The sequence below is a fragment of the Taeniopygia guttata genome, chromosome 8, assembly GCF_048771995.1.
Source record: "Taeniopygia guttata chromosome 8, bTaeGut7.mat, whole genome shotgun sequence".
Lineage (NCBI taxonomy): Eukaryota > Metazoa > Chordata > Aves > Passeriformes > Estrildidae > Taeniopygia > Taeniopygia guttata.
The window spans coordinates 9,511,400-9,524,767 of NC_133033.1; the positions used below are offsets into that span (position 1 = coordinate 9,511,400).

At 52.6% G+C, this 13,368-nt stretch overlaps 1 protein-coding gene across 1 annotated transcript in view; it reads left to right on the forward strand.

Moving 5' to 3' along the window:
- The window catches only part of ZSWIM5 (zinc finger SWIM-type containing 5), a 97,613-nt gene extending 84,621 nt beyond the window's left edge, over window positions 1-12,992 (forward strand). The window contains exons 7-14 of the mRNA XM_012575341.5: window positions 1,241-1,387; window positions 4,286-4,423; window positions 4,891-5,151; window positions 5,533-5,668; window positions 7,387-7,544; window positions 9,708-9,871; window positions 10,165-10,246; window positions 10,607-12,992. Coding sequence (XP_012430795.3) covers window positions 1,241-1,387; window positions 4,286-4,423; window positions 4,891-5,151; window positions 5,533-5,668; window positions 7,387-7,544; window positions 9,708-9,871; window positions 10,165-10,246; window positions 10,607-11,469 — 1,949 coding nt within the window. The 3' untranslated portion in view covers window positions 11,470-12,992. The remainder of the gene's footprint in view (window positions 1-1,240; window positions 1,388-4,285; window positions 4,424-4,890; window positions 5,152-5,532; window positions 5,669-7,386; window positions 7,545-9,707; window positions 9,872-10,164; window positions 10,247-10,606) is intronic.
- The last annotated feature ends 376 nt before the right edge of the window (window positions 12,993-13,368 follow it).

Below are 13,368 nucleotides of genomic sequence, written 5' to 3' on the forward strand. Positions count from 1 at the left end.
CTTCCCACACAGCCACAGGCAGCAGGGGTAGGTTAGTGCATCCATGGACTCCATCTAGAAGGGATGTGATGGCCACAGCTCCCCTCTCCTGAGTCTAATCTGGGTTCTGGTGAACCCTTTTCCCCAGCTGGTTGGTGCATGTTATTTTTCTGATGTATTTGCCATGATTTTTGGATTTTGCGCTTTTGCTTTCTTGGCACCTCTTCAGGGACTCGGTGCTGGGAGAGGAGGGTGATTTGTCAGCAACTTCCAGTGATGAATTCAGTGAGAAGATGAATATTTCATCCATTTAGCAAATGAATAGAGGGAGTAACAAGAAGCTCTTTTACAGATATGTTTGTTCTGAAATCTCTTCCTCTTGTATTCCTTGTGGGTGACCTTTGGGATGTGGATACCCCATTTGTGGAGGTGGTTGTCTGCATTTCCAGAGCTTTCTGAACTCTTCCAGGAATAGAAATTATCCCTCTGCGATAACTTCAGATCATCTGTGTTTGCCTGAGTTTTTTCTCCCCTTGGTAGGACATTTTGAAAGAAAATGGGATTTGTGCTGCTTGTTATGCAGCATGTCATGTCATCTGCTCCTGCTAATTTCTCACTCAGTCATAATCCTCTCCACAGTTGCTTGTGATTTCAGGTGAGCAATAAGCAGCAGGAGCAGATGAATTCCTAAGCAACTGTGAGTCTTGGGAGGGGGTTTCGTGCAACTGTTCCTAATAATAAAACACCAGGTAGGAGAACTGCAGAAGAGACAGGATGTCTGCAGTGCTCGCTCCATGGAGGTGTTAAGGAGTCAGTTCAAATCATCACCCCAAGTCTGCCAGTGCCCCCAGCACAGTGCTGGATGCCCAGCCTCACCCTGTGTATCATCACCTGTGCCCTGAGAGCAGTGAGAGAAATCGAGATAAGCCATGCAGATTTTAGGAGAAAGGAGCGGCAGGGCTGTAACAGCCTGTGTTGGAGCTGTTGCATTGCAGCAATGGCGTGTTGGAAGTGCTTCCATTAGATAAGCTTTGCAGAGGTGGGGATTTAGGTACTGACGTGGCTGCCGTGGGCTGAATGTGGCATGAGTCCCGTTAGTATTCCTGGCAGGCATCCTTTCCAGGAACAGGGAGAAAGGGATGAATTGAAGACAAGAAGCAGGAGTTTAGCTCAGGTGTGGGGAACAGGAGCAGAAGATGCCCCAGGAGTCAATGGTTGTGCTCCTCTGGTTCAGCCATGCCCCCTGTTCCTTGCCTTGCAGAACACGTCCCGACAGCCTGTGCTCGGGTGGACGCGCTGCGCTCCCACGGTTATCCCAGAGAAGCTCTCCGACTCACTGTTGCCATAATCAACACCCTGCGACTGCAGCAGCAAAGGCAGCTGGAAATATATAAGCATCAGAAGAAAGGTATGAGTAGAGCTATGTAACAAGTTTCTTGTGACGTCTGGCCGGGGTGTCTCTGTTGGTTGGAAAAGTCTTCTGCACTTTGATGAGGCAAACGTCCAGCCTGGACTGGGCAACGATGTTTTGAAGGAACTTAGAAATAAAAAGAGGATGTATCATCTTTGGAAGGAGGGTCAGGTCTCTCAGGAAGTATTTAAGGGGGTTGCTAGGTAATGTAGGAAAAAAAAATTGAGATGCCAAAGCTCACTTCGAACTTAATTTAGCAACTTTTGTAAAGGATAATAAGAAATATTTTTACAAATATATTTATGGCAAAAGGAGGGGTAAAACCAACCTCCTGGATGTGGGAGGGAACTCAGTGACTGCAGATGAGGAGAAGGTGGAAGTGCTTAACGCCTTCTTTGCCTCAGGCTTTAGTGGGAAGACAACTTGTCCTCAGGACAGCTGTTCTGGCTTGGTAGATGGTGTCAGGGAGCAGAGTCGTCCCCCTATTATCCAAGAGGAGGCAGTCAGAGACCTGCTGAGCTGCTTGGATGTTCATAAATCTATGGGACCAGATGGGATCCATCCCAGGGTGATGGGGGAGCTGGCAGATGAGCTTGTGAAGCCACTCTCCATTATTTACCAACAGTCTTGGCTCTCTGGTGAGGTTCCAGATGACTGGAAGCTGGCCAATGTGATGTCCATTCATAAAAAGTGTGGGAAGGAGGATCCTGGTAATTATAGGGCAGTTAGCCTGACCTCAGTACCTGGTAAGGTAATAGAACAGCTTATATTGGGTGTAATCACACAGCACTTACAGGATGGCCAGGGTATCAGACCCAGCCAGTAGAGGTTTAGGACGGGTAGGTCGTGTTTGACCCACCTGGTCTCCTTTTATGACCAGGTGACGTGCCTGGTGGATGCAGGACAGGCTGTGGATGTTATGTACCTGGACTCCAGCAAGGCCTTTGACATGTCTCCCACAGCACACTGCTGGAAAAGCTGCAGCCCACGCTGGGACAGGAGCACTCAGTGCTGGGCTCAGAACTGGCTGCCTGGCCGGCCCAGAGAGCGCTGGTGGACAGTGCTGCATCCAGCTGGGGACAGGCACCAGTGGTGTCCCTCAGGGCTCTGTGCTGAGGCCAGCTCTGTTCAATATTTTTGTTGATGACATGGATGAGGGGGTTGAGTCTTTCATTAGTAAATTCACAGACAACACTAATCTGGGAGCCTGTGTCCGTCTGTTGGAAGGTAGGAGGGCTCTGCAGAGAGACTTGGAATGGTTGGATAGATGGACAGAGGCCAATAAGATGAAGTTTAATAAGTTCAAGTGCTGAGTCCCGCATTTTGGCCACAATAACCCCCTGCAGCATTATGGGCTGGGGATGGTGTGGCTGGACAGTGCCCAGGCAGAAAGGGACCTGGGTGCAGTGGTTGACAGCTGACTGAACCTGAGCCAGCAGTGTGCCCTGGTGGCCAAGAAGGCCAGTGGCTCCTGGTCTGTATCAGGAATGGTGTGACCAGCAGGAGCAGGGAGGTCATTCTCCCCCTGCACTCACTGGTGAGGCCACACCTTGAGTGCTGTGTCCAGTTCTGGCCCCTCCGTTTGGGAAGGACATTGAGACCCTTGAGCACATCCAGAAGAGGCAGCAAGGCTGGTGAGGGGCTTGGAACACAAACCCTGTGAGGAATGACTGAGGGAGCTGGGGGTGTTTAGCCTGGAGGAGACTCAGGGGTGACCTTATCCCTCTCCACAACTTCCTGAAGGGTGGTTGTAGTCAGGTGGGGGCTGGTCTCTCTCCAGGCAGCAACTGACAGAGCCAGAGGACATGGTCTTAAGCTGTGCCGAGGGAAATACAGGTTGGATATTAGGAATAAGTTTTTTATGAAAGGGTGATAAAGTACTGGAATGGTCTGCCCAGGGAGGTGGTGGAGTCACCATCCCTGGATGTGTCTAGGAGAAGACTGGATGTGGCATTCAGTGCCATGGTTTAGTTGAGGTGTTAGGGCATGGGTTAGACTCGATCTTGAAGGTCTCTTCCAGCCTAATGATTCTGTAAGAGTTCTGCTGCCCCATTCAGAGTGGCAGAGGTGGAGGGTGGGCAGCACTGCAGGGGACTGCTCATGTCCTAGGAAGACAAACTGAGTTGCTTGAGCAAAGCTGATACACTCTGCTGAGGACAGAGCTGCCCACATGCTGTCTTCAGGCTGCCGCAGTAGGGATGTTCTTGTTCCCACTGTTGCTGTGTCTGGTTGCCTGTAAGGACTGCCCAGGCAAATGCTGCCTGCATTAAAGAAGAGCTGCCTGACTGCAGAGCAGCAGTAACTGGCTGTGTGTGCTACTTCCACCTTGCATTTCCTGAGTCAATGTACCAGGAGACAAGCCCAGTGTTCCTCCTTTTGCAGTTGCAATTGGCAGAGAGCCAGGGTCAGTTACTGCAGTGCTGCTGAAGGTCAGCGACTCTTGGTCCTTGCCAGCTCAGCCAGCTTGAGATCACCAAAAGATGAAATTTTAAGAATCACTGGAAGTCTTTGTCGTCTCAGGAGAGATTTCTGCTTGTGTTCCAATATATTCAGGCTACCAATGCACATGAATCCATAAGCTGCAGGTCTGGCATTATAGACCTTGTCTTTGGGACTCTACAGGCCCTCATGTCCTCTTGGAACAGAGAATGAGTCACTGCATCTTATGTGGCCTTAGGGACACCTTTTTCTTGTGTGTGTTCCTGCTCCCTCAGTTGTCTGTGCAGAGTGGCTTCTTCTTGCCCTTGTGAACTACCATGCCAGAGTTGGCCCTAGAGGTCCCTGTGATGCAAGTTGTGGGATAAAAAAGTCCTCTGCTCTTAGAAGCCTCTTCTGGGTGCAGAACTTGTCTTTAAATTCCTTACTTTTACCATCATCCTGTTCTATTTTATTCAGAGCTGCTGCAGCGAGGAGCAACAACCATCACCAACCTGGAGGGCTGGGTAGGCCACCCTCTGAACCCCATCGGCTGCCTCTTTCTCACCCTGACCGAAGCTTGTAGATTAGAAGAGGAAAATTGCCTTGAAATTTCAGGTACCAAGTGCTTCTCCTGAATCCCTTCCTGCTGTCTGTGGCTGAGGTGGGTGCAGATCTGGGGCTCTGGACACCTGGACTCTTGAGTTCCCCCTCTCTGCCTTGGCAGGAGCACCAGGGCAGAGCTGCAGTGCAGACAGGGAAGGTAGTGAGTAGAGAGAAATAGAGTTTTCTCAGCCCCAGGGTTTGCAACCAGAGCAGAGCAGGTCCATGGGAAGGCTCTGATGTCAGCTCTGCACCCTGTTGCACATGTCTTGGGTCTCTTGCATCTCCTAGTGAGAGCAGGAAGGGAGGGTGAAGCCCACGTCTCCCTCAGAGAGCTTTTATCTGTCATTTCTGGGTAACTGTAAGCAGGCAGGAGGGGAAGAGTGGGTCTTGCTTCTGAAGTGAGAGATTTTTCTCTGCAATAATTCTGCTGTCTGGGAAGACTCTTCTAACCCCACTGCATCTCCTCTCCCTCCTTTCAGACGCTGGGGACTCCAAACCACCAGTGTATCAACATGTGCCCGTTGTGACAGGCAGCCAAGATGGTGACGAGTCCTACCTGTCCCTGGCCTTAGAGGTGGCCCTGATGGGGATGGGTCAGCAGAGAGTGATGCCTGAAGGTCTCTATGCCCAGGACAAGGTGTGCCGCAATGAGGAGCAGATCATTGCCCGGCTGCAGGACCTGGAGCTGGACCCAGTGCTGGTGCAGACCCTGCGGAAGCAGTGCATCTTGCTGCTAGAAGGTGGGGACCTGGCTCATCTAGATGACTTTTGTGTCTTAGCCGAGTGTTGGTAATCTTCAAAATTTATGCACATCCTGCTTCTTCCTCTCTGGATGTGGTGCAGAGCCTGTGGGACAGCTGCTCTGCCCCATCACCTGGCAAAGCAAGGGTTTGTTGGCATCCCTAGAAACAGAACAAGTCAGAGGCAATATGGAGAAGGATGTTGAGCACATGGCTTCAGTTTCTTATTTTCTTTTAGAAAAGGAAAGAGCATCCCTGGACCCAACTTGAGTAACACACCAGGGAGCTGAACAGCAGATCCTCAGAGCTTTGGGGTGGTCCAGACCCCAGCCACAGATTCTGCTGTGCTAATTATGGCTGATGGGCTCTGCTTCTGCCTAGGTGGTCCCTTCAGCGGCTTGGGAGAAGTCATCCACCGGGAGAGTGTCCCCATGCACACCTTTGCCAAATACCTGTTCTCTGCCCTGCTGCCCCACGATGCTGACCTGGCATACAAGCTGGCTTTGCGGGCCATGAGGTTGGTGCATGTTTCATTCTGTCTCTGCTTCCCTTTTTGCCTCTCTCCTATGCTTGTTGGGAAGCTGGGATGCTTTGCAACTTTAGAGCAGGGATGGGAGTGGAGCCAGGCTTGAAGCTTGCTGTCTGTGAGATCTTTGCAGTGTGTAGAGCCCTGGGCACAGCAGCAGTGCAAAGAGGTTCCTGCTCTCCATTTGGAAGATTCCTGGTTTATAAACCATTCACATGGATTTGCATGGGTCCAGTAATGTCTGCTGGCCCAGCCCTCCACCCAGCCCCTCGCTCCAGGCTGGACCAGCACCTGCCTGTCCCTGTGACAGGCATCCTCTGCCAGAGCAGGTCCCAGGCACACACAGAACTGTCATCTGCCTTCTGTCTGCCAGGCCTTGGGTGCCCTGCAGCCCTCCCTGCCTGCAACAAGGGCTGTTATCCTGGCACAGATGGGCGGATGGTTTGCCCCAGGCTCCAGGGTGTCACAGAGCCAAGTGGAGAACACAGTTAAACTCTGTTCTCCATTAAAACCCGTCTCTGGAACTGGGGAAAAAGCTGATGCTGAGAGCTGCCCTATCTCCTTTCCCAATCCATGACACACTTCAGACATCAGCCCATGTATTGCACCGTTTTGACAGGGATTGGATGGGTCTTGGAAAAGCTGGAATTTCCTAAACAAGTCACTGCTTGGAGGACTGTTAACTCCAGAGCATCCCAGTGCTCTCTCCCTCTACCACCATTAAAAGTCCTGGCCCAGAGCATCACCTTTTTTGCAGCATTTCCTCGATGAAATGGGGCATCTCTCCAGCACTGGGGGAAAGTCTGAAATCCCCTTGTTCTGAGAAGAGCTGCTCAGGAAGACAATCAGCCCTAATAAGCAGCCAAGGGCCTCTGTGGTGTGCAGAAGCACCATGTCCTGCTAGACCTGAGACCTCTGGCCTTTGAACAGGACTGAGGGCCCCAGGGATGCCATCTGTTCATGCCCATCCCCTGCTCCCAGCTAGGACTCCTTGTCTTGAGGTATCTATGTCCAGGGCTGGAAAAGTTGGGCTTCTGCTGCCCTGTGGTTACCTCAAGCCTGCAAGTGAGGATAGCAGAGACATTTGGATGCTCTTCATGTCCAGGGTGCAGTTTCCCTCCTGCATAACTAGCTGTCAAGTTAGCAACCCAGCAACAACTCAGGAGTTTAGGATTTGTCACCATGGCTGGTGACTTGAGAATCCCTGTCCCCTTCTTTTGGCGTGCTTCTCCCCCAGGTTTTCCAGGCTTTTGGATGTGCCTACAAAAACAGGCAACCTAACCTGGCTGCAGAGGCCCTGGGGAAATGTGCTGCTGCTTCTGATCATAACCAAGCATTTTAAGAAGAACCAGATGATACAGTCAGGAGTTCTGTGGGGTGCTTTGACATGAAAGGAGCAGGAGGGGAGGAGGGATTTTACTTTTTTTTCTTCCTCTGAGGTCTGTGCTTCTCCTTACAAGTTTATAAATCACTCCATGGATCTTTCTCCCCCCTTTCAAGTCAGTCTCAGACTGATCCCTGTGCCCATGTGCTGAGCACGCAGCCTTGGGAGCCCCACACGTGCACAGCAGCAGGATGTGTTCAAAGGCATTGCTGCAGGCAGCTGCCTGCAGGCAGCCCCTGCCTCGCCTTGGCAGCATCTCAGGGAGAGGAGGTGAAGCTGGGGCTGGGCTGGGCTCTGATGTTGCCTCCTCCTGCTTGCCCTTCAGGTTGCCTGTCCTGGAGACCACGGCACCATCTGGCGACGTGACTCACCCCCACCACCTGGTCTCGGTGGTCCCCAGCCGGTACCCACGCTGGTTCACCCTGGGCCACCTGGAGTCACAGCAGTGCGAGCTCGCCTCCACCATGCTCACGGCAGCCAAAGGTTGGTGGCAGGGCACTTGGTTTGATGGGATGATGGTGCACAAGAGGATGGAAGAGTTTTTCCTGGAGAAAGGAGGGAGTTCTTGCTTCTGCTGCCACTGGCAGAGACTGGTTGGGTGTCCCACTGGCCCCGGTGGTGTTCCACTAGCAACCTGCTGTGGGCAGGGCACAATGAGCTGGCCTTGAGAATCTGGGGTTTCTGGGATTCTTGCCTCAAAGGGTTCGTGGTCCAGCAGGGCAGGATGGGAATTTCCAATGAGGTTCAGGCAGGCTTTGCAGCCACAGTGCTGCAGGTCCTGGGTAGTGCCCAGATGATGCAGGACTATGCCTGCCCTGCAGCACAGACAGCTGCCAGGCCAGCAATCCCTGCCAGGCATGTCGTGAGGTCATGCCATGGTTTAGTTTGAAGCTGTTTATCCTTTCACCTCTGCTTTGTCTCTTCCACCCTGTGGTAATGATCCTGCATGGGCTGTGGGAGGGAGAAGACCTCCCTGTGCGCCAAACCAAAACTGGCTTTTGTTGGACATGGAATCAGCAGTGCTGGGTAGGACATTTTGGTCCCAGCTGCAAGGGGCTCGTGAAACACCTCACTGGTCTCTTGGGCCTCTTCAGTTTCTGCCCAGGTACTATTCTGAAGGTGAGCACAGGCTTTTCATTAAACATCCCCGTACCAGAAACAGACCCCATCAGGGTGGCAAGAGTCTCGTGTCCCATGAGGGTCAGTGAGCCAAGCAGGTACGACTGCCCTCTGATGTCCAGGTGTGCCAGCCTGACAAGGAATGTTTTTCTTTCCCAGTGAGAGGGAAGGGAAATGAGCTGTCAGAAAGCTCCAGCCTTGCTGCCTTGGCAGCCTCTTCTCTCCTTCCAGCCCCCTCCTCTAGGCTGCTTTACCAGGGCTGATGGTGTTCTGCCCAGTTTGCAGTGCTCAGATGAAGAGCTGATACTTGGCTTATTCTTTATGTATTTTTCTCCCTTCCAGTGTCTAATGGAATGAGGTTTTTATGCTGGGATTGTAGGGCTGTTGGATTGCTTTTGTTTTTCCAACTGTCCCTTTCCTCAGGTGCTCCCCTGCTGTAGCATGTCCTAATGTTATCCTGCAGCCTCTCTTGCCCACACCCCTATGAGCCATTTTAGGGAGGCTTGGATTTTGGTGGCAGTGCAAGCGGCTGTGGTGGGTGGCAGGTGGTATCTTTAGCTATGAGTCACCCGAGATGTCTCTATGTGTCCAGGTGCAGCACTGGGTTTTTCACACTGCTCTGCATGATTTGGTTGTCTTTGCATGAGGTTCATCTGCTCAGTCTATGACTAGGAGTAGAAATAAAGCTGGAACCTAATGTGGCGTGTTAGCACCTCTGGTCTGCGCACATCTGAAAGGTCCCACTCCCCACACTGTGTCCCACAGGCACTGATAGGAGGATTTCTGAAGCTAGGTGCAGGATTGTGGTGTTAATATGCCTTGATGTGTCCCTCTTCCAAGATCTTGCCCCATCTCCTGGTGCTATCATATATCCTAGCACCCACAACCTCCTGTAGCAGGAGACCCGCAGCACCGCTGGGTGTTGTGCCACAAACCCACTTCTTTGGGGATAGCTCAGCCTGTCTCAGTTGTGAGTGCTGTGTGCCTGACCTGGGACATTCAGAGCCAAGGTGCAGCAAGTCTGGGTAACCCCAGCCCAGCCTTGCAGAGGGAACTTGCTGGGCAAGACAGTGTGTGTGCATTAAGCAGCTTTTCCTCTTCTTAATGTTCCTGGATGAAGACTGATGTTTCTGCAGCCATTCAGTACTAGGCATCTCCCCAAGCCCCTCCTTTTCTGGGAAGAAGCTGCTGTACAGCTGTCAAACTTGAGGCCAGGGTGGAACATCCAGGTGTCTGGAGATGTCTGCTAAAGACAGGACATGTCTGGGATCACTCAGGTTTGTTTGTCCTCTCTGTGAGAGGATGAACTTGAGTGAGGACACTTGCTGTAGGATGTGTCTCTTCCTGGGAAGGGTGCTCCATTTTAGACTGTTGGACTGCAGGGCCTGATCCAGCATCACTGTATCCCTCTGTGTGTGTGTCCAGAGGGGCTGGCTGCGGTGAAGGGACTGTTCAGCTCGTGGTGCTGGCAAGAGATGGGGCTCCAGGACACCCCTGAGCCATCTGACCGTTCTTGCTTGCTCTCAGGGGACATGCTGCGCCTACGCACGGTGCTGGAGGCCATCCAGAAAAACATCCACTCCTCCTCCTTGATCTTCAAGCTGGCTCAGGATGCATTCAAGATTGCTACGCCAGCTGACAGCAACTCTGACACGACACTGCTCAATGTGGCGCTGGAACTGGGGCTGCAGGTGATGATGCTGGGGATGCTGGTGGCCCTTCTGTCCCTCTTGCTGTGGCAGCCGTGCTGCTTATGGTCTTCCACCAAGCAAGGTGTCCCCTGTGGATGGAGTTAGTTGATCCCTGCATGGTCCTGAGCAAGCCCTGGGAAGCCCCTGTGCTCACTGTGGTTTGGGTGGAGGTGAGGTAGTGCCAGGTAGTTGGTAGCCAGTTGAACCAGAGGGATTTTCGGGGACCACTGCTCTGTTGGGTGGCCTCACTAGAGCCCTGCAGGGCAGCCACTCACCCCAAGTTTGCCTTGCAGGTGATGCGCATGACCCTGTCCACGCTCAACTGGCGGCGGCGGGAGATGGTGAGGTGGCTGGTGACATGCGCTACCGAAGTGGGTGAGTTCATATGCACTGGGGGATCTGGCCTGCATGCAGTGGGAGCAGGGTTGGGCATGGAGGTCAGTGGGTCATGTCTACCCCTGAGCATCTGACTTCTCCTGAGTCTCCTATACTGAATTTACCTCAGAGCACCAGTTGGCAGGGTTGGGACTGCAGCAGTGGCCGGTTTTGAGACTTGGATGAGTGCCCTGTGCCTGGCCCAGGCCAGTGGTGGTCTCTGGCCTCTGCCTGACCCCTCTGCCTTGTCCCTCTTGGGGCAGAGGCAGCAGCTCAGCGCTGCTGTAGGCTGTTTTTGCCCTGTCTCCGGGTTTCAGAGGAGCCCCATGGATATGCTGTGACCACAGTGTTTTCTTGCAGGAGTGAGGGCCCTGGTGAGCATCCTGCAGAGCTGGTACTCACTGTTCACTCCCACGGAAGCCACCAGCATTGTGGCGGCCACAGTGATGTCCCACAACACCATCCTCCGCCTGAGCCTGGACTACCCACAGCGGGAAGAGCTAGCCAGCTGTGCCCGCACCCTGGCCCTGCAGTGCGCCATGAAGGACCCCCAGAACTGTGCCCTGTCTGCCCTGACCCTCTGCGAGAAGGACCACATCGCCTTCGAGACCGCCTACCAGATCGTCATTGATGCCGCCTCCACTGGCATGACCTACACCCAGCTCTTCACCATCGCCCGCTACATGGAGCACCGGGGCTACCCACTCCGAGCCTTCAAACTGGCCTCACTGGCCATGACACATCTCAACCTGGCCTACAACCAGGACACGCACCCAGCCATCAATGATGTGCTCTGGGCCTGCGCCTTGAGCCACTCTCTGGGCAAAAATGAGCTGGCAGCCATCATCCCGCTGGTGGTGAAGAGCGTGCACTGTGCCACAGTGCTCTCGGACATCCTTCGCCGCTGCACCATGACAGCGCCAGGGCTGGCCGGCATCCCTGGGCGCAGGAACTCGGGGAAGCTGATGTCCACTGACAAAGCCCCCCTGCGGCAGCTGCTGGACGCCACGATAAGCGCCTACATCAACACCACCCACTCCCGGCTCACCCACATCAGCCCACGGCACTATGGGGAGTTCATCGAGTTCCTCAGCAAGGCCAGGGAGACCTTCCTCCTGGCACAGGACGGGCACATACAGTTTGCCCAATTCATTGACAATCTTAAACAAATCTACAAAGGCAAGAAAAAACTGATGCTGCTGGTGCGAGAACGGTTTGGGTGAGCCCCGGCTCCTGCCATGCTCACTGGCAGGGTCTGGCCGCAGCACGGGGACTCGGGAGAGAAGAAGGAAGGAAAGTGGAGATCAGCTTCCCCCCATCGGCAGAGGCTGCTCTGGTCTGGTCTTCTATTTCTTTTTTTTGTTTGTTTGTTTTCTTTTTTTTTTTTTTTTCTTTTAGTGTTACTCTTTCTTGGATTTAACCATTTCACACACTGAGAGGATCCAGAGATTCCTTGGGCACAAACCAAAAGGCAACCACGGGGAAAAAGGATGGTTTACTCAGCCCCCTGCCCTCCCTTGCCAATACCAAAAGCTAACCTGGAAATCTAATACCTCTTTCCTGAAGGACGTGGTCGCTGGAGGGATACGAAGGTTGCAAAGTGAAAAATCTTTAAATTATGTGGGGAATTTAATGAAACAAAACAAAACAAAAAAAAAAAAAAAGAAAAAAAAAGCAAGCAAAGAAACCTGCGACACTAGAACCTCATGCGTCACCAAAAGCGATGGCTTTGCAGAGCGCTTCTCCTGCCCGCCCGAGACATGCAAACTCCTCTATTTGTGAAGATACTTCAATAAAAACAAGTAAAAGTAACTGTTCTCAGGGATTGCTTACTAAAAGTAACACAAAAAAAAAGCATTTATGATACTGTAAATACTATAGTATATGTGTCAATTATTAAATTGTAAAGTTATAATTATTTATAATTCTGTCTTTTATTTGGGGGATACTTGAAATTGTTGTGGGCTGGGGCGATTATTTTTATTATTGCTATTATTATTATTGTTATTATTATTAAAACTATTATTTAAAAAACCCACACAAAACCACAGACAAAAAGAGGAGGAGGCACACGAACATTTCTCAGGTTCCCATGGCATCGTCAGCAGCAAGAAGGGTGTGGGGGGGAGGCGAACATCTACTCGACTCACAGCCCTGGGACAGACGGACAGACGGACGGAGGAGCAGCAGCCCAGCAAAGGAAGGAACTCGGGGCGATGCTCACTGGACACACGCAGATGCTGGCGATGGAGGACTCAGCCCATCGCAGGGCAGGTGCAGGGTGTGAGTGCCTGGGCGGGCACCAGGGCTGCCGGCTCCGGGGGAGGGAGGGGCAGCCGCGTCACCTTCCTGCACCATTCCCAGCTCCGTGGTGCAGCCGGCGCTCGGCCCTTCCCAGCTCACCTGGTGCTGGGGGCACACTCCAGCTCCGGGCTAGTGGCTCTTCAGTTTAGGTTCATTTCTTTGCCAGCAGGTTGGGAGGGCTGGGGGGCCAAGGCCAGTCTGGATGATGACTTGTAGTTAGAGGATGTGCGCTAGTTATCTGCTGTCTGGTTTAATTTTTTGGCAAGTGACTTGTGTCCGCGCTCTGGCCAGGAACCCAATTGTACTCGGTCTGTGTCGCCACCGAAATAGCGTTCTTCAACCAGTCTCTCTTTTTTTCCTTCCCTTTTTTTTTTGCGTGCGTGCGTGTATGTGTGTGTGCGACCTCTTCATCTGATGTTTAATAATAAAAGGGATGAACGTTCCTGCCTGTGTCTCTCCTGTCTTTCTCTGAAGTCAGCAGGTGTCACCACATTTGTGCAGAGCAGTCTCTCAGCCCCCTGTGGTAGCCAGCTCCTGTGCTCTGAAGAGGGGGACAGAGCAGGGACAAGGCACCCCAGTTGCTTCTGGGTGCAGCTCCCTGCCATCTACAATGTTAGCAGGTCCTTGCCTGTACCGGAGACACGACCCTATCCATGCCAGCTAGACCAGCGTTTCTCTGTGTCTTGACCTGTCCTGCCGCCAACCTGAACCACAGTGAGTGTGCTGCAGTGTGGAATGGGGTGGCAAGGAGTTGTAACTCAGGGTTCCTGGGCTGCTTTTTGCAGGGTTTGCTGACCCCCAGGCAAGCTTGGCACTGA